The sequence below is a fragment of the Rhinolophus sinicus genome, chromosome X (assembly GCF_036562045.2).
Source record: "Rhinolophus sinicus isolate RSC01 chromosome X, ASM3656204v1, whole genome shotgun sequence".
Classification (NCBI taxonomy): Eukaryota; Metazoa; Chordata; class Mammalia; order Chiroptera; family Rhinolophidae; genus Rhinolophus; species Rhinolophus sinicus.
In genome coordinates, this window is record NC_133768.1 from 54,021,301 (window position 1) to 54,040,930 (window position 19,630).

The 19,630-nt window shown below is 34.8% G+C and overlaps 1 protein-coding gene across 5 annotated transcripts in view; it reads left to right on the forward strand.

The window, feature by feature from the left end:
- Positions 1-19,630, forward strand: part of DACH2 (dachshund family transcription factor 2) — a 675,689-nt gene that overhangs the window by 484,315 nt on the left and 171,744 nt on the right. For all 5 annotated transcript variants that reach the window (XM_074323712.1, XM_074323713.1, XM_074323714.1 and 2 more), the window contains one exon: positions 17,837-17,995. In XM_074323712.1, the coding sequence (XP_074179813.1) occupies positions 17,837-17,995 (159 nt within the window). The remainder of the gene's footprint in view (positions 1-17,836; positions 17,996-19,630) is intronic.

The window sequence follows — 19,630 nt, forward strand, 5'->3', positions numbered from 1 at the left end:
TTTTTCTTTCCAATCAAATACCAGACTGTGCAATATTTATTGTATCTATTGCCAAACTGAAAATACGCTTCACAATTGGAAAACAAACTGAACTTCATAAAGAAAACATATTAGGGAGAAAACAATGTTTGGAAACATTTACCATTTTTACTTGGTAGAACTAATAATAAGAATCCATTTTTTGTATTATTTACAAAATATCAGTAACAGAAATCTGAATAATTTCTTTTCATTTGATCAACAAACTTATTGATTTGCAGCAATAATTACATAGCAAGTACATTTTATGAATTCAACATTCAGAAGTGTATGATCTATAGACATTACTGCATAGATATAATGGATGGAATAAATAAATAAGAGTGACCTTTGGAATGAAACATAAAATAATAAAATAGGCCACCTTAGTTTATTTTATTATCAGGTCAAGATATTTTTACAAGAGCTAGTGGATTTATTTTGACCTTTTCTGTAATAGAGCCCTCCGTAAGGAGTGGGTGTCTCTTTTGTGTTTCTCATCTGCATACTAGATGCTGAATTCAATTGAATCACCACAAATTTGATCCCTTTGGACAGTAATAGAAAATGGGATAAGTGGACAAAACTGTGGAGCTGCCTGATCACTTGTTATCCCAGAATCCAGATCTCCATGTCCTTTTCGCTTCCTCCTACTCCTGGGCAACTGTATCTTATATCATCATCCATCTGTTATAGAGTCTTATGTAAGTTACGTCCCAGGAATGTTCCTTCTCATTTCAGTTTCTACAGTAATTTAAATTTTGCATACATACTTTAATAAAACATGTCTGAACTATCTAGACTTAATGAAGTAAACGTGTATTAACTGAGTTGTTCATTGAGCATGGGAAATAATGTCCAGTCTTTTCTAAACTTGTTCTTGAGGTGCTTAATTTGAAAACCAATTTCCAAGACCACTTTGTATTGTGCAGTGTTAGGTTGGGAGAGTGTAGGAAATTTGTGTGAGTGCATAAGGATGAATTGTCTCCACACAGATCTATCGACGTGTCATCCTACTTTTTATTTAGAGTTCAAATCTGCTGTTTTCTGTTCTACAACCTGGGAAAAATGGATATTACTACTGTTCACAAGTTAATGACAAAAAAATTAAACAGATTGAAAGTTTTAAGATGCTTATAGTTTTGTAATGTCAATAATTTTGCAGCTACTATTATTTTATAAAACTTCAAAAAGTTACCTTTAAAATTTCAAATACAGACTTTGCTTTTAGTGCCAGATATAGTTGATGTTTTTTTCTGAATGTATTCATCATGCCAGATTTTAACCTTGAAAACAAAAGTCTGTAAATGGGCCAAAAGCACCAGACATTCTTTGGCTATAAGTTGTTGCTACCTTTGCTGTAATGCCAGCCCTAATAAGCTGAGCCTGTGTGGTCTACTGTGCATATTTAAATCATTCATCCTTTTAAGAATGAGTCTGATCTTAATGGTGGTTATGCATTGGGATTTAGTAGCCTGTGGACAATAAATAGAGAATCTCATACTAAATATATTTTGCAACTGAATTAGGTCTTTATGTGAAAGAATATCTAGTCCATTAGTAAATCACACCTTTACAAATATATATGTAGGCAAAATAGACTCATTTGTTTCAATTCTACTCCCTTTTTCTCTGAGCATACCACACATACCATGAAGAGCCAGTTCAAAGAATTTAATGATGGTAAAATTTCAATTTTTAAAAATCCCAAGCATATTAAATTGTTTCATATTTTTATTTTAAGGTCAATTTTGCTCCTCCAACTCTTGATGAATTTTGAAAATGAATACTGAACCATAACTGAAAGATTCTAAGACTTTTCTAACTATTGCACTACTCCTGAGAAACTAAAACTTGTTAAAGATAACTAAGGATTGTCTAACCATTCTATCTAGTATACAACACAGAATTCTATATAACATCTTCATGTTACATATGCATGTATGTGTATGAGTTGTGGTCAAAATATATGGTGAATGTTTAAATAAAAATGTATTACAGTAAAAGTCACGTTACCACTAATTCCCCTCAAAATATTCCCCTCGCTTTGAACACACTTGTCCCATTGTTCTTATGACTTTCTGAAGCAGTTCTGGAAGTTCTTGATCACTTGAAAATTTAGTGCATATCTCACCTAAACTTAACATTATTTTGTTTAAAAAATGTTAGTGGATTTTTCAACTAGTAAATTTATTCTAATTATTTAATCCATAATGACTCTTTTGTCCTCAATTTTAAAACAAGACATTTTCTTTATCTAGGACTCAGTTCATATAGAGTTGAGACCATGTGTTTCACTCCCAAATCTGTATACATGTCTGACTCCATTCTGTCATGTTTGATTTGATTTTCTTGAATTTCTTTCTTTATGATATGGTAAACATATAATATTAAAAATGCAATATTATTGAGTATATTCCTTATGGTATACCCTACCTCCCCATGACTACTGTAGAGCAACCAATTTGTACTTCTTAATCCCTTTCCTGTTCATCCATCCTTAACCCCCCTCCTATCTTAAAAAAGTCCCTCTAAGATTCCTTGTAATACTGGTTTGGTGGTGATGAACTCCAGCTTTTCTTGTCTGGGAAGTTCTTTATCTGTCTTTCAATTCTAAATGGGAATGGGGTTGGGGGCAGGGTGAAAAAGGTGAAGGCATTAAGAAATACAAATTGGTAGTTAATACACTATGGGGAATACAATCAACAATGTCGTAAAGATCATGTAAGGTCCCAGGTAGGCACTGGACTTATCAGGGGGATCACTTCATAGACTGTATAGATGCCTGACCAATGTGCTGTACACCTGAAGCTGAAGTAGAATAATGTTGAATGTCACCTATAACTAAATATATAGGTATATACAGTCACAGGATGTGGAGTACGACATAGGGAAGATAGTCAAGGGTATTGTAACAGTTATGTAAGATGTCAGAGGGGTAGTAGCTTGGGGGGTGGGTTATCAATTTATGAGGGGTTTAAAAGTCTAGTACATTGCTTTGTACACCTGAAAATAATAAAAAAAATTAAAAAAGATTAAACACAGAAAAAATGCAGCTGCAGAAAGGGTGTGTTCCCATTTTTCATCAGGAACAGAGTCTTATTTGTGATGACTAATGCATTACTTGAAAATTTGTTGAAGCTGGTTAAATAGAGGTTGGAAATTGAGGATACATAGATATAGATTATCTATCTATCTATCTATCTATCTATCTATCTATCTATCTATCTATCTATCTATCGTTCTCTTATAGCATTTTCCTTATATTTTGAATTAGGTATATTTTTATTGCTTTAAGTCCATAGCTTTTATCATATTTTTCCAAAAATTAAACAAGAGTTGACAATCATATTGGATGCGATAATGCTGCCTTTCCCACTTGAGTAATTGTTTTCAGTTGTGGCATTAGGCCTTATATATTCTGTCTTCTTTTCAGTGATTGACTTCCAAGATGTGTCATTTTTCCACTCTTTTTTCTCTCTTTAGACATCAACTTGGCCTTTTTCCTTTTTTGCTTTGCAACCTCACCCTCATTTTCAAACAGCAGAGAAAACTATCCAGAGTTAGCCTATGTGGTTTACGTTTTTTAAAGACTTGCATTTAAAAGAAGGACCTGAATACAAAAGTGACTTTCCTGCCTAATTGCAATTGAGAAGTTTTCTTTGAAAGCCTTCCCACTTCGTGACTCACTGGTCTGTTCACTATAGCTCTTGGCGTAGTAAGCCTGTTTTTCGGTTTCTTTTTTTTTTTTTTTTCAGTTTAGTTAGAATTTAATAAATGTTTAAATTGGTACACAGTGTTGCTGTTATTTGAATCAATACTTTCTTTGTGATCTCAGAATGTTACTCTTCTTCATTACAGAACAATAATGTGTAAGAATTAAGGAAGAATGAAATATAATTTATGTCATTTTGGAGGATCTTAAAAATAAGAGATTTAAAGTTTTCACAAAAATTAATGCACATATACGAAATAAGAAAAATATGCAAAGTTAGGGAAAGAAGTACATACATGACTTTAGTAAAACATGAATTAGAGTGTATTTAAGATATAACACTCAAATTACATATATATATTTATTAGTTTCATGTGTACAAAACACTGTAATAGGTAGACATCTATCATTTATACCCCTCACAGACTGATAACCCCCCTCCCCCAATCTTACCTCTCTGACATCGCATACAGCCGATCTTTGAAACTACCACTTTCTCACTTCTTTTCGCGAAGTGTCTCATTTTGTTCCTCAGTGACAAAACTGGGTGCACATTCACAATAAAAGCTTCAGCTGAAAGTACTTACATCAATATGCCTTGTATAAGCAACAGTTGATAATAGTGGTTTATTGTGTACATTTTGGAGCCTGTTTTGGTTTAATTCCTTACTGGTTGAATGAGCTTGGGCAAATGACTTAATCATTTTTTGCCCAAGTTTTCTCTCTGAAATGTGACTGATTGTAGTACCTACCATATAGGGTTGTTACGAGAGCTAGATGAATAGTTTCTGGCACATATCATGTGCTCACTGTTGCTTTGAACATTTTTCTGGCACATTATTAGTGTTCAATAAATGTGATTCCCATAGATAGTAGAGTTATATATTGTTAATTTTTCTAAGTAGTGGTCCATAACTGCTAATTGTAGTTTTAATTACTCACATAGTGATAAACCCATTTATGAACCTCTTTGATACAATAAATAGTAACTCACAATTTCTCTCTTAGTAGAAGGGAAAAATTCATTCCATACATCCCTAGCACTAAGAACCCAGACTTAGTGTTTCTTGTTAAATTTATTATTTTTATGTAGTGCTATTGTTACTTTTATTGTATAATTATTCGTTTTCTGTCCCCTACTCCATTTCCTACTTCCTTTTTTTTCCCCCATTCATTTTTAAAAAGCTGTGTTCCTTTACACTCCTTTTTTCCATTTAAAATAGATTTTGGTATATTCACTCAAATGCATCAACTTAAAAAATATGTGTACCTTTCCTTTATATTGTTATCTTAGATTTGTGCTTATATTTCAATTTATTATATTTTGCAGTTTTATAGTTTTCTATGAATTTGAGTCTTTAGCTAGAAGCCTTAAAAGTGTAAACATTTTTCTCTAGTGTAGATTTTGTCTTTGAGTAAAATGATTGTTTCTTTCCTGCTGAAATTCTTCTTTTCTCTGTATCTTGCACTTTCATTTTGTCTGCTTGTGTCTTCCCTCTCCTCTCTTATATTTTGCCTTCATTTTAGAGTGACATGAAAATGTTTGAAAAAAGTTATGAACCATTCTTTCTACCAGCATTCCTTTCATTTTAATGCTTATTCAATCTTAGTAAATATGTCGCTCTTTCTTATGGTTCTTCTTTCAAGAAACACTTGGACTATTACCCACTACCTGCCAGCCAAACTCCATTTCCTCTGCACAGAGAGAGAGAAAAAAAAGAAACTTTTGCCTCTGCTTTTTTTCTTGCATCTGCTTTTGAGAGAAAGTTTTATTTAGCTAATATGATGTCTTTTAAGAAAAAGTTTGGAGTATATATTTAAATATTCAAAGGGATTTTATAGTGTAATTATCAACAGAATAGATTCCTTCACCTACATGGTGACAGACATATTTTTAAAGTATGACTGACTGATGGACAGACTGGGAATTGCTGAATTAATGGGCACATTTCAAATACTTGGCAAGGCTTGACAGTAATTATATCTGCTGAACCACTTGATATGTTATTGGAAGTAGCCCAGTAAAGTCATATTGTGAGTTCTTGCTTTTTGGTGCTTTAACATACCTGATTATATAGTTAATTTTAAGGATAATATGTTAGAATGCATATGGCCATGCAAATAAATGTACTACCTGCAAAAATAATGGACTGTTGCTTTGTGGATTGTTTAATTCTCAGGGTCACTGGTGGTCTTCATCATGGTGGTAATGTTATTAAAAAAGAAAACATATTCTAAAGACGTCTGATGTCAACAGCTAAAACATTTTACTTTGTCTTTAATATTCTAAAATATGTGATATTTAGTGCTTAACATATCCAGCTATTGTGCTAAATGTTTTAAGTTGTTTTTTTCCATTTACTCCTTACAGTAATCATTGAGTAGGTAGATATTATTATCTCTATTTATAGATATCAGGAGACTGGGGCTCAAAGAGCTTTAGTATCTTTTCCAAAACATACAGCTATTAATATTAGTTGGAGGAGCCAAGATGAATCTTGGCCCTAGGTCTGTCTGATCCCATTTCTACTATGCTATTCTAATTTTGGGAGGATATAGTCTTTCCCTTTCTATTTTACATCTGTCTGTATCTGCCACTGTTTTTCATAGACTTGTACCAATTGACAGCTGCCAGTCAAGTAAGATCACTCTAACCTCACCACTCCAAAGCACACAAATAGACACCTGAAATCCCAACAAGAAAAGTTGTTATATGAGAAATAATTAACTCTCCTGATTTATTACAAAAGATCATAATGGCTTCATTTTAATTTTCTGGGAAAAATGAATTCTGTTGTCTAGAGACCACTTTAAAGTTCTCCCGATCATTTTTTGATACTTATAAAGATTACTATGGCAGGTAAGTATTAATACTTATAGGGATTATATTAATATATATGTACTGTGCATATTAGTAATATGTATACCTATAATTATATATATCAATATTGGGGGGGGGGCTAAAACACGGAAAAGATGAATTATTCTGCCCTTTTGATATTTTGCCCTTGTCCTTTGTGAGAGGTGTAAATGTCTATTTCATTGTTTTTTACACCTGAAACTAATAAAAAAAATTTAATGAGAAAAAAATATATAGCTTATTTGGTTAAATTAACAGTGTAACAGAAGCAGTACTTAAATTATGTAAATGATAGGTTTGTAGACCACAAATCAAGTGTGTTAGAAAATGAAAAATGAGGATTGTAAAAATTTAACATCGTGAATCTAATATTTTGAGAAGATTTCTCATTGATTGTGAAAAGAAATTTGTGCTCCCTTTAAAAAAATTTTTAAGGGACTTCTCTGAAATATTTTGTTCATGCACTCCATCAGGTAAATAGTGAGCATGCTCTCTTAGCATGTATAAGTTTTATTATTATCTATATACATGTACTAAAGTATGTACACAAGAAAGAAATTAAATGGTGAGACTATGATTGAAAAACAAGATTTTAACTAATGTGTTTTATTTATGAATGATATAAAAGCTTTTAGAAATATATTATTAATGTCAATGAGAGTAATGTGATTAATGTGTCCAATCTAATGATGTTGACAAGATTTTCACCTCTTAATGAATGTGACAAAGAGTTCCCTATGAGAAACAACACAAGTTGCAGATCTGCTATTTTATTGTTCTCCTGAACTTACATTATCTTCAGTCTGTGGTTGTGTTGTGTTGTCCATCAAATAAGAGGTAGTTAAATTAAAAATAAATAACATAGTCATTAATCCACTCATTTTGGCATACATAGATCACATCACAATAGGATAAGAGTACCTGACAGGCTGGAGTTACCAATGGCCAGCCACTTGCTCTGCTGTGAAATCCCACTTGTCCTTTGAGATACCTCTAGCTTTTGACTGTTGAGGGTATCAGTGATGATCCATATCTTAAATATTAGTGAAACATAATGTACTTACTTTTTAATTAAAATGAAAATTGAAACTTTAATATCTTGCTCTACCTTTATAGATCATCTTTTGTATTTTCAGGGGCATGCATACTTCTCTTTAGGGACCTAACAATTTAAGGTGTATTTCACAAGAGCATATGTCACAGATTATGAATTATAGAACCCTTCTCTTTAAAATAAATCCTTAGCATTTATTCTCAGCAGTTGATGTTCAATATTTCAGAGATATGACAGAAAAAGGGAAAAAGATAGATGTTGGTATTATGTGATTATTTATTGCAAAGTTACTTGATAATATGGTTGTCATTTAGACAGACCGCATGCTATTAAGTGTGACAGAAAGAACTCAAATTCAGAAAATAAAGTACTGTGAATGGCTTGAACTTGTAATAGTTTCTGAGAATCTTTCAACTTGTACTAGTTACACAAGAAATAAATGAATCCAAACTTCAAAAAACTATCTTGTCACATGCACAAAGTTCTGCACTAGCCACAGTGTATAGTTTATATAAAATTGAAGGATTTCTTTTATTTGGCTCCAGGAAACACAAAATTATGCCAGGATAAAACAAGGACAATTTTAAAATACGTGGCGTTCACAGGAGAGTGAGTAAGATAAGTTTAGAATTTAAATTGCAAAATAATAGCAGACAAAAACTGATTTTCTTCCAATGTCTACAGCAAAATTCCTTTTAATCAGAATCTTTTTCAAGTTATGCAAAATGAACAGTTTGCAAGAGTTTTCTCAACCCTGTCATCACACTCAGCAGGTCATATAGGAGTGTACTGTGCCTTCATTACATGTGATTTAATTCCCTGTATAGCTGAACTAATCTTTGAATCTCAATAATACAATGTTCAGGTTTTAGCCACTGTGCTTTAAAGTGGCTCACTGGGAATATGTAGATCTTGTAGTATTTTAATTTAGAAACAAATGTTCTGGGACTTTGAGTTTTATGTTTACTTAGTGAAACATGTCAGCCTAATTCTTAGAATGATACATGAGTCAGTTGTAATTTACTTGAGTAAGCCTGTGGTGAATTCTTAATTTTTAATTATTAAGTATACTATTAAGCAATAGTTTCCCATTAAATCCAGATGTAAACTTATGCACAATTAATATTCAAAACTTTTGCATTTGACTCCGTATTCTTTAGGATGGCGATGATGATGATAAATGTGTAGAGCTGTTTTTTTTGTGTATTTTTTTCCCTAATTAAAGTGATGCTGGTACATTGATAGGATAGTTGTAGAACATGCTGGTCCATACTTACTTTTCTCTACTAGTGTTTGACGTATGTAAACTTTGTGATCATGCATCCGAGGTATTCTTTTCTTGCTTTCTGGATACTGCTGTGCTCAGTTTTCCCCTCCGCTTTTCCAATTTTCCTTTCTGGTAATTCTCCTTTATTTTTGTTTTGATAGCTTATTTTGGCAGCAGTGACAAGGGTCATTTGGAGGAGAAGAGCCTAGAAATAGGAAAGTCAGTTGAGAGGCTCTTGAGATAGTACAAATGAAAGAAGAATAAGGGTACAAATGAAGGCAGTGTCAGTGGCAATAGGAATCAAACCAATGCCAAATCAATTCCAGGAACTTAGCCACTTTAGAAAGGAGTAAAGAGGTAGAGAGATAGCAGTGAGGTTTATTAGACAAATATCTTTGAGGGCAAGGACTCTGCCTGTTATCTTTGTATTCTGAGTACTTGAGAATAGCACCTGACGCATATTAGGAACTCAAAAAAATTAAGTTTAAAGAATTTAATGATATAGCTGCCAGATATAGAGAATAAAATCAAGATTCCTTTCTTTGAATAATGGTCAATTTAGTATTGGGTGTGTTTAAGTGAAGATGCTATAGATACCTCTGGTTTAAACTGTTTACAGAAACTAATTGGTGAGTCCTTATACTCTAGAAAGCACTGTCTAACTTTCTGCAATGAAGGAAATGCCCAATATCTCCACTTCCAATATGGTAGTCATGAGCCATATGTGAGTTTTGAGCACTTGAAATGTGACTAGTGAAACTGAGGAGTTTAATTTTCCATTTTATCCCATTTTAATATATGAAAATTTAGATAGCCACATTTGAAAAGCGACTACTGTACTGGAGAGTGCAACTCTAGAGGTCCATCAGTGAGCCACTATTGTACCTCTGAGGAAACTTGAAACTCTTAGCCCACATACCGTGTTTCCCCGAAAATAAGACCGGGTCTTATATTAAGGTTTGCTCCAAAAGACGCGTTAGGGCTTATGTTCAGGGGATGTCATCCTGAAAAATCATGCTAGGGCTTATTTTCTGGTTAGGTCTTATTTTGGGGGTAACATGGTAGTCCTAGGGTGTGGTTGTTTCTGTAGGCAACATTTCAAAGCAAAAAAGACAAACTGCTAAAAAAAAGACATCTTGAACATTTTCAGATGCATACTTGTTACCTATTTTCTATAAATATCAGTTGAAATTCCAGATACAGTTCATGTTTTGCATTACCAATCTGGACCAATCTAGAAAATTGCTGAATGTTCTATTTTGTGAATGCATATAAGAACACCAACTAAAAGTATAATATGACAAGCTTTGCAGATTACAATACCTCTGTACACATATTCCTAGTTTTCCGTTCACATACTGGTACTTAGGAATGTTCTAAACCCTGAATTAGTGTCCGTCTCTCTGTGTCCCTGCCTGTCTCTGTCTGTCCGTCTGTCTCTCTCTCCCTACACATATCATATTATTATTATTTAAAGTAAAAGGAAGCCTTTACTGGTAATTATGACAACATTTTTTACGATAAGAGGCTACATGCTCTTTAGGTTCATCAAACAATGTGCACTCAGCCAGGACTTTAAACAAAATACTCTGTGAATGAGAAAACAAGTTTGACTTAGGCCACGTGTTACATAGACTCCGACAGCTTCCCATTTGGCTGCTTGTTCTGTGCCTTATGTACATAAGATTCCTGGAAACATGATCAATTTAGGTCCATATTTTCAAGTAATCTTGAGTTATGTGTTTTATGGTACCTACAAAAGACTGAATGAAAGTAAAGGCAGCTTGTTGTAAATGTTTACATTTTTCATACTCAAACCCATACTTTTGGATTCAATAATTAATCTATATAGGTAATCTATACATTTGTGCTTTCCAATTTATAATAGCAACTCCTACTATCTTTATTGTTCCACTTAAACTTCAAAAGTCAGTCCCAAATTGAGTTAGAAGACAGATCCTTTTTTAAACTATGAAACCCTCATATATGATTAATTTAAACCTTAGAAACTCAAACCCACAGAAATAATAGCCTATGCATTTATAGAATATTACTAACCCCTAAAGGGAGGGGGTGATGAACACTGAGTACTAAATTATCCTGATACCCTTCTCTGTGCTATGAATGTTTTGTCAGCTCCCATTACTTATTCCTAAAAGCAAAGCACATTAAGAAAGTGAAGACCAGCAATCTGATAAAATGAGATTGTTAAGTTTATGAATGATGTTTGGTACTTATATTTAGAATATTACTGTTGTATTTATTTTATATCCATTTTAAATACTTTGAGGTTTTGGCTTAAAGGCCTATGATAATTTTTGACACACCTAATATTTTCCATACTTTTCACAAACCTGACCATACTAAGCATTATGTTATTAGATGTGTCGGAAGAAGGGGGGATGGAAAATTTTGATGAATTAAAATACTGCCTTGGATCCTACACAAATTATGTTCCTGCTCCTTTTTTAAAAAATATTGTTCTCCAAAGAGGACATACAAATGGCAAATAGACATATGAAAAAATGCTCAACATCACTAATCATCAGAGAAATGCAAATCAAAACCACAATGAGATATCACCTCACCCCAGTCAGAATGGCTATCATCAACAAGACAAATAGTAACAAGTGCTGGAGAGGCTGTGGAGAGAAAGGAACCCTCATACACTGTTGGTGGGAATGCAGACTGGTGCAGCCATTATGGAAGGCGGTGTGGAGGTTCCTCAAAAAATTACGAATAGAATTGCCATATGACCCAGCAATCCCTCTCCTGGGTATCTACCCAAAAAATCTGAAAACATTTAGAGATAAAGACACGTGTGCTCCAATGTTCATTGCAGCTTTGTTTACGGTGGCCAAGACATGGAAACAACCAAAATGTCCTTCGATAGATGAATGGATGAAGAAGTTGTGGTATATATAAACAACGGAATACTATTTGGTGGTAAGAAAAGATGATATAGGAACATTTGTGACAACATGGATGGATCTTGAGAGTGCAATGCTGAGCGAAACAAGTCAGACAGAAAAAGCAGAGAACCATGTGATTTCACTGATATGTGGTATATAAACCAAAAGCAACAAAAGAACAAGACAAACAAATGAGAAACAGAAACTCATAGACACAGACAATGGTTTGGTGGTTGCCAGAGTGTAAGGGGGGTGGGGGGTGGGGGGTGGGAGATGAGGGTAAGGGGGATCGAATATATATATGGTGATGGAAGGAGAACTGACTCTGGGTGATGAACACACAATGGGATTTATAGATTATGTAATACAGAATTGTACACCTGAAATCTATGTAATTTTACTAACAATTGTCACCTCAATAAATTTAATAAAAAATAAATAAATAAATAAATAAATAAATATTGTTTTAAGTAAATGGAAATTCTATGTATATTGTAAAGCCCCCATGATTCAGCAGTCTCTGCCCTCTACCACATTCCCCAGAAAGAAAAAGCAACAAAAATAAGCAATCCTATGAGAACCCTAACATTTTACAATAGGTTTTAAAAGGGAAAAAAATAAAGTTGCAAATAGTTATTAACTAAGGCAACAAGTTTATCAAGTGCATTGTCAAATATTTTCCTATAGTTCATCACTTCATTATTTTACATTGATTCTAATTAGGAATATAGATATATATTTCTACTACGTGGGGGCTTATAAAAAAAGTAGTTCTCTCTAGCTTTCTTATTGGAAAAATTAACATTAAATTAATTAACTATAGTATTAATGTAGTAACAGTATACTATTTATTTTACAGTTTTAGTTTCCGTAAATATTGAGCTAAAGTAGTGATAGGTAGTTGATACTGCAAAGCTGAAATCATTTATCTAATTCTTGAGAATTTGCTGCACTTTTTTTATTACATTTATTGGGGTGACAATGTTTAGCAAAATTATATGTTTTAAGTGTATATTTCTATACTAGATCATGTATGTGTTGCATTGTGTGTTTACCACCAAGAGTCAGTTTTTCTTCCATCACCATATGTTTGATTCCCTTTTCCCTCTTCTGTCATCCCCCTTTCCCCCCTTACCCTCTAGTAACCACTGAACTGTTGTCTGTGTCTATGATTTTTTGTTTCTTTGTTTGCCTTATCCCTTTATTGCTTTCAGTTTTATATCTTACATATGAATAAAGTCATATGATTCGTGACTTTTACTGTCCGATTTATTTCGCTTAGCATTACTCTCTCAAGATCCATCCATGTTGTCACAAATGTTCCTATATCATCTTTTCTTACCGCCGAATAGTATTCCATTGTGTATATATACCACAACTTCTTTATCCATTCATCTATCGAAGGACACGTTGATTGTTTCCATGTCTTGGCCACCACACTTTCTACATTAAATTTCTCTATTTAAAAATGTTTTTGAGTTTCCGTTTCTCATTTGTTTGTCTTGTTCTTTTGTTGCTTTTGGTTTATATACCACATATCAGTGAAATCACATGGTTCTCTGCTTTTTCTGTCTGACTTATTTAGCTCAGCATTGCACTCTCAAGATCCATCCATGTTGTCACAAATGTTCCTATATAATCTTTTCTTACCGCCGAATAGTATTCCATTGGTTTGGTGGTTGCCAGAGGGTAAGGGGGGTGGGGGGTGGGGGGTGGGAGATGAGGGTAAGGGGGATCGAATATATGGTGATGGAAGGAGAACTGACTCTGGGTGATGAACACACAATGGGATTTATAGATGATGTAATACAGAATTGTACACCTGAAATCTATGTAATTTTACTAACAATTGTCACCCCAATAAATTTAATAAAATTAAATTAAAAAAATGTTTTTGATTAGGTTTATACTTAATACAAAGTTTCTTGAGGAAAGATGAACACTTTGATGAGGTTGTCCTCAACATACTTGGTTTCTTACACATGGCTTGTTGAAATACTATCCAGTTTTTCTCCTCTTTAATAAAGGGATTCCCTTACAAAGCTAGTATGATCTTGTTAAGTAAAAGGTGCATACTCTAGTGGTATGGGCTGAATTGCCCCCCTTCCCAGATTAAAATGTTAAAGCCCTAACTCCCAGTATCTCAGACCATATTTGGATATAACATATTTAAAGAGGTGATTAATTTAAAATGAGCCCATAATAGTGGGCCGTAATCCAGTCTGGCTACTGTCATTATAAGATGACAAAATTTAGTCATGCATAAGAATATGAGGAATGTGCACAAACAGATGAAAGACCATATAATGACACAGGGAAAAGGTGGCTATTTGCAAGCCAGCAGGAGATGTCTCAAGAGAAACCAAACCTGCCGACATCTTGATCTTGGACTTCTAGGCTCCAGAACTGTGAGAAAATATACTTTTGTCATTTAAGCTACCTATTCTGTGGTGTCTTTGTCCATTTGGGCTGCTATAACAAAAATTCCATAGACAGGGTAGTTTATAAACATTAATTTATTTTTTATAGTCCTGGAGGCTGGAAAACTAAGGTCAAGGTGCTGGCAGATTCAGTGTTGTGTGAGGGCCCCCTTCCTAGATCATAGATAGCACTAGTCTTGCTGTGTCCTCATATGGAAAAAGGGGGCTCAGGAGCTCTTTGCATCTCTTTTGTAAAGTCACTTATTCCTTTCATGACCTAATCAACTCTCAAAGGCCCCACCTCTAAATACTATCACATTGGGGATGAGGATTTAACATATGTATTTGGGAGGACACAAACATCAGTCTCTAGTATATGGCATTTTGTTATGGCAGTGAGTGCTAGCAAACTAATACATCTAGAGATAGATAGATAATACATAGATAGATAGATAGATAGATAGATAGATAGATAGATAGATAGATAGATAGATAGATAAACACATAGACACATAGACACATAGATACATAGATAGGAAAAGGAAGGTAGATACCTAAGCCCTCTACATAGTGGTAAAAAATGAAAAAAGATTTACACTAGATTCGATTGGTTAAAATATTTTGTTAGCTTCAAGAGCCATGGATGTTATTACAAATTAGCAAAGGGAAATAGGCAGTGCAAAATTTGGGGCTACAAAAGTGTCCAAATTGAGTAATAAGTCAATTTGCATAAATTTAAAAATGGTAAAGATTTTAGATCAAAAGGCAAAAATGTGTCCAAAATTTTGATGCCTTCTAATGCAAATATCAAGGATGTCCCACATTCTTCAGTCACGCACTTCACATAAAGTTGCCTTCAGAGTGTAAGATAATTTCTTATATTCATACTTAGTGAAGATGGGAATAGCCAGAAACTACCCTCCTTCCATCATTTTTAACACAGTAGTTAAAAAGATGAGAGTTGTTGGGAAATGTTCATCTTAAGCTCTCATCAAAGCACAGACATAAACATCTTGGAATTCTTTAATGAGGTCTTTTAAAAAAAAACATTTCTATTCCAATGTATTTGGAATATATTATGTATAAAACATTAGACTAATACCTAATGTACCATTTAATATTGAATGTGGACTAACAGTTTCTCAATTTATAAAATAAGTATTGACATAGTCTCAGCTCTAGTATTGCTGTATGCTGTTGATGCTGTGATGCTGCAATATCATATTAATATCAGTGATATAATTTAGTGTCTTCTAAATATATCTTTCTTTGTCAAAGTTTTGATCATCATTTTACAAATTACAGTTCTGTAATGGTGAGGTAATTTCATATATTGGACATAGTGCTAAAATGATGGAGTGTTTCCATTTTTGCTCAACAATTGATCTTTCAAATTTTTGCATTTTATGATATTAATCATGTTTATTGGCCCAATGTTGCTATAAAGAATTCTCAGTGTTGCAATGTGGTTACTTTCATCGTTTATTAAAATATTTTCCTTCCCCCACCATTCTTGTTCATTGCAGCATAACAATGCCTTATTGATTTTAATTGGAATTTCAAATTTGTGAATGCTAACTTATGTCAATGCACCAACCATAAATTACCTCCCTGCTCTTAGGCAAAGACTATACAACAGCAAACATTTGGATGAAAAGAGAGAATGATTATGTGTAATCGTAGGAGTGTTGCACGTTTTCAATGAACACATCAAACCTCCACATGATCAAGGGAAAGATTTCTGGTCCATTAAGCCAGTATATCAAATTCAGACAAATCTTTGAGCTTCCATGCATGGTAACTGAATTGCTTATAGCAGGAACTGAACAATTAGCTGCTTATTTCTTCCCCATTTGATTGGAAACTCTTTGTCCAGGTAACCCCTTAGCCTTTACATATGCTGCTGGAGAATCTGATGTTTCCTTGTCTGGAACTCATTAATTAGAGACTGGTCAAGACTTCCAATTTTGGATTAGGGATGGACTTTGGCCACAAGTAAGTTTGAAAGAATCCTGAGTTGGAGGTAGATTTCTAGAGCTGGAGTAGGAGTAGATGAATGGGTAGAAAGGTTAAAAACAAAAGCCTCTCGGAGATTCCAGTGGACGGTTTGCTTAAATAAAATTTAAATCCTCAGGGATAATACCAATTAGCTGTGAAAATATTTCCTTAAAAAGTCTTCAGCTCTAAAATCTGCTTTTGTAATGTGGCACTTGAAAGTAAAAGTATAAAAATGTTCTACCATTTTGACTCAGATATCCCACTCCAGGGAGTTAATTGATCCTAAGTAAATAATTCAAATGAATATTATTGTTATGGTGTAATTTATAATAGTGACAAATTTAAAAACTCAAAGTCTAATGTTTAATAAATTATAGTACACTAACTCAGTAGACTACTATGTAGTCATTACACTTTGAAAATATGATACCTAAAACAACATGGCAGAGTGTTTGCAATGTAATATTGAGTATCCATGTGAACAAAGCCTAGGAGGGAACTCAAAGAAGTGAAAATAATTACAATGTTGAATGTTAGGAATATCAGCATGTTGATTTCTTCCTACCTTTTATTTTAACAAGTAAATGTACGTATTTTACAGAGTGCCCAAGATTCCCAGGCCTAAACCCCTCCACAAAACAAGGTCAATGTTTTAGGCAGCATATGGGATGGAGTCAACCAGGTGGAGATGCTAATGTCATAATCCCAGCATGGGAATGGGAGTCAAACCACTGATCCCTGAATGAACCACATCAAGCATATAGATGGAGCTGCACACACAACCATTTTGTTTTCTAAAGCTAGACTGTCTGCAACTGAAGTGATTGGATGTCAACCACTTACCCCTCTATTTAAAGTATTTTCCTTAAAATATGCACTGGAAACAATGTGGTTGTTTCCTGTGTGGTTCTCTCCCCGCAGTATGCTGAGTGCCAGATGAAAGAGCTATACCACAGTAGATCATTACAATAATATAATAGTCTGCATTTATGCACACTTTACTTCACTTTCTAGCATGGATGATCAAAGTAAAGTATAACTTCAAATTGGGAGCCATAGTTTTATATTTTATCCAATTTATTCTGTTCAAAAGCTTGCTGTCTGTGAAGAGATTAGCTCGCTGAGGACTGGATCTGAGAACAAAATAACTGATCATTTTGTTTCTTAACACATATTTTTGCATGTTCATGCTCTTACAAATGAGTGTGCTCTATGAGTGAACAGCAACTGCTCTTCATTAAAATATAGCACATATACGTTAGAGGGTTGGGATGGGAAGTAGTAGTCGTCAATTAATGGTCTTCACCATATGAGTGCTTTCAAAAGCTATTTATTATGATTCCAGATTTGTTTACACTATCTGTAAGGCAAGTCAGCCTATATTATTAATGAGAATTGTTTAGTCTTCCCAGAGGCAGCTTAAATCCTAAGCTATTAAAAGTTTTTACAGCCATATTTAAATGACTTACCTATGTTTAATAATAATTTTCTAAAAAGTAATATTAATAATTACAACCCTCAAAAGGAATTTTGAAAAAGCCTTCTCATAGAAAGTGGACAAATGGCAAACTGTTCATATGAATGTTTTTCAGGTGGAAGTGAACCCTCCTGGGATAAGGATAAGATGCAGTCTCCTCATGCTGCTCCTGGACCCCAACACGGAATTACTCATGCAGCCCTGGCTGGCCAGCCAGGCCTTGGGGGTGCTCCTACCCTCAATCCACTGCAGCAGAACCACCTGTTGACCAATAGTATGTATACTGTCCTCTCAAAACTTGCTGTGTTGAGAAAAATACCATGCAAGACCCACTGGATACCTTGCGCAAGCAGGGCTTGTCTGTTTCTCTTCAAAAAGGTTTAACAATTTAAATCAGAAAGATAGATAAAGAGGGATTCATTTGAAGGGGTGGGGTTTATAGAGTTGAGATGGATTGAGAGGTCATGTAGCAGAGTAGAGATACATAGGAGACCATGTAGCAGAGTAGTTAAGAATTTATGCTAATTATATAAATGGGTTTGAATTCCACGTTTTGAATTCCATATCACTGTTTGACATTGGAGAAGTCACCTAATTTTTCCAAGTCTCAGTGTCCATAACTACAAAGTAGAAATAAAAATATTCCCACCCATTAAGGTTATTGTGAAGACTGAAAATAATCAAGGGAAAGCTGATAACAGTGACTTGCATATAATAAGTACTGTATAATTATAACTATTATTATTACTCAGTAATCAAAACACTAGTAATGTACAGAAATTCAAGTTTAGATGATTGTCCTGCGGGGGGTCAGGCGGGGTCTCTGGTCCCACTCCCCACATAAGAATGCAGGATAGGTGAGGCCAAAAAGGAACACACACGGAGCCATAGATAGGGGAGTCACACCACTATGGTCTTGCTAGTGGCTGGGTTGGAGACACAGGGAGCAGGAGCCATACTATCCGCAACCTGCCAACAAACCTCACGTGTTACAATCTGCTCTTGCTAGCTCACCCACCATCTTCTTGCTAGCCCCATTTTCTGCTAGCGTAGCCACAGCAGTTATATTAGTGGCCAATGGCTCACTGGTTACAGCTGACGGCCAACTAGCCACTGCTGATGGCCATCCAATCACAGTTGATGGTCATTCACTACCTGAGCCAGCACCTTTTCACGTGAGGCTGAGAGACTGGAAACTGCTCTCTGGGACTCTGTCCCCACATTGAGTTTTACTTTCAAGAGGTTATACTCTTTTTTTCCTTCCTCTATAAGGAAGAACTCTCCCATAAAAATTGAATGTTAAGCAAAGACATAATAAATGCCAGAAAAGTTATAAACATTACATTATGAGAAGTCAGAAAAGGATTGATTAAGGTAGACATGTTGTCGTGTGGGGCGGCCTGCGGGGTCTCTGCTCCCGCTCCCCACATAAGAACGCAGGACATGGTGAGGCCAAAAAGGAACTCCCACGGAGCCATAGATAGGGGAGTCATACCACTATATTCTCACTGGCGGCTGGGTTGGAGAAACAGGAAACAGGAGCCACACAATTTTCAACCCTCACTGTGCCACTTGCAGGCTCATCCACCATGTTCTTGCTAGCCCCCATTTTCTGCTAGCATAGCCATGGCAGTTATATTAGTGGCCAATGGCTCACTGGTTACAGCTGACAGCCAACTAGCCACAGCTGATGGCCATCCAATCACAATTGATGGCCATTTACTACCTGAGCCAGCACCTGTCTATGTGAGGCCAAGAGCCTGGAAACTGCACTCCTGGCTCTGTCCCCACACTCCACCCCTACAGGGTCTCGCCTCACAATCTACGCAACAAGCGTCTTCCATGAGGGGCCCTGTGCGAGGAGCCTGGAGGTGAATGCAATATCCTGGACACAGCGAGGCTTTCTTGA